Here is a 1,532-nt window from a genome sequence, read left to right as displayed (position 1 = left end):
TAGGAGGGAAATGAGAATGAGTCTCTGAATTTCTCACAGGAAGCAGAGGGAACATAACATGTTATCTGAATAAGAGTGTGTGGGAGCTTGAGCCCTTGTTGCTTTCCAAGGTCCCCACAATGATCAACTCCCATAGCCTGAGTTCATTCATTAGTCCACAGGTATTTATCTGAGCGACTGTTACACACTAGACTCTGTTCTAGACTCAGAGAGGCCGATTTCAATATGATAGAAAGTCACCTTTTATATGAAACTTAGCTAATGACCCTCCTCCTCCAGGCTCCTGTCCCCTCCCTCTCATAGTCTGGGCTCAAAGCAGGTTCTCTGGTTTCCCAGGAGGCACATGGGTTCTCTCAGGCTTCGCAGGTAGCATTGCCTTCACCTGAGATGTGCCCCCTACCCCACATACACCGACCTTCTCCCACATCCTGTCACTTAGAGGCACTGGCCCCGCACCTGATGGAACTTGGATCCTGAGGTCGCTGCTCCAGGGGCCCTAACCTGCCATCTCCCTCCTGTGTGGATGAGCCTGTGGTTGGCTGTGATGGGCACTTTGGTGAATTCTAAGCTGCAGAGCGGAGGGCGAAGTCCAGTTTCCTTCCTGGGTCCTGGGCAGCTGGAGCCTGGCACGAGGTCCCCTGCCCAGGGAGTGACAGGAGGAGGCAGGTGTGGGGAAGGGAGAGGTTGGGGATGAGGGGGGGAGGCGGTGATGGCACAAGTCCTCGCCTGGAGCCCCGCGGGGCAGCCCAGTATCCCAGTGTGTCCCCCCGTGGCTGAGGGTCCCAGGGGTCTCCCTGCCCTGCAACCTCCCTCCAGCCCTAGATGACAGGGCCCCTGGGTGCTGGCAGTGGGAGTGCTGGGGTCCTGTGTCCCCACCATCTGGGGTCCACCCATCGGGCAGCTTAGCCATCCTCTCTCACCAGCGTGACAGGTCCTTCCTGTCCTCACAGCGCATTTCCTGTATCAGCCTAAGTCCGAGTGTCATTTCTCCAACGGGACAGAGCAGGTGCGGTTCCTGGAGAGACACATCTACAACGGGCAGGAGTTCATGTGCTTTGACACTGACATGGGGGAGTTCCGTGCAGAGACTGAGCTGAGGCGACCCATCGCCGAGTTCTTCAACAGCCTGGAGGTCCTCCTGCAGCGGGAGCGGGCCCAGGTGGACAGGTTCTGCAGAGACAACTACAGGTTTTCTGAGGGATTCCTGGTGCAGAGGCAAAGTGAGTGAAGAGGGTGGGAGGGGTGGCGAAGGGGGAAGGGGTGTGCACACAGGGCTGTGAGGAGCACCCATGAGGGCGTCTGTGGGACCCTGAGGTCCTGTCCTGTGTAGGGCGTTTCCGGGGGTGCCCAGTCCTGTCCAGTCGGGGAAGGGTTTGGGGAGCAACGGGGAGGGAGGGAGGTGGAAGGTGGGAGGAGGGCGTTGGTCTGTCTTGGCCAAAGCCCCCCCTGACCCTGAGCCCTGGAATAGGGGTGCCAGGTGCACAAGCCTTTTCCTGGGCAGAGGGTCAGGCTGGGTGTGAGGGGCGGGGCGG

The 1,532-nt window shown here is 59.1% G+C and overlaps 1 protein-coding gene across 1 annotated transcript in view; it reads left to right on the top strand.

Annotated features, from left to right (window-relative positions):
* LOC102760150 (H-2 class II histocompatibility antigen, E-S beta chain) overlaps nt 1-1,532 on the top strand; it is a 4,491-nt gene that overhangs the window by 998 nt on the left and 1,961 nt on the right. Inside the window, 1 exon segment of the mRNA XM_015562775.1 lies at nt 932-1,220. Within this exon segment, the coding sequence (XP_015418261.1) occupies nt 932-1,220 (289 nt within the window).

Source organism: Myotis davidii, unplaced genomic scaffold (genome assembly GCF_000327345.1).
Source record: "Myotis davidii unplaced genomic scaffold, ASM32734v1 scaffold2838, whole genome shotgun sequence".
NCBI classification, from domain to species: domain Eukaryota; kingdom Metazoa; phylum Chordata; class Mammalia; order Chiroptera; family Vespertilionidae; genus Myotis; species Myotis davidii.
This window is presented reverse-complemented; position numbering and strand designations above follow the sequence as displayed.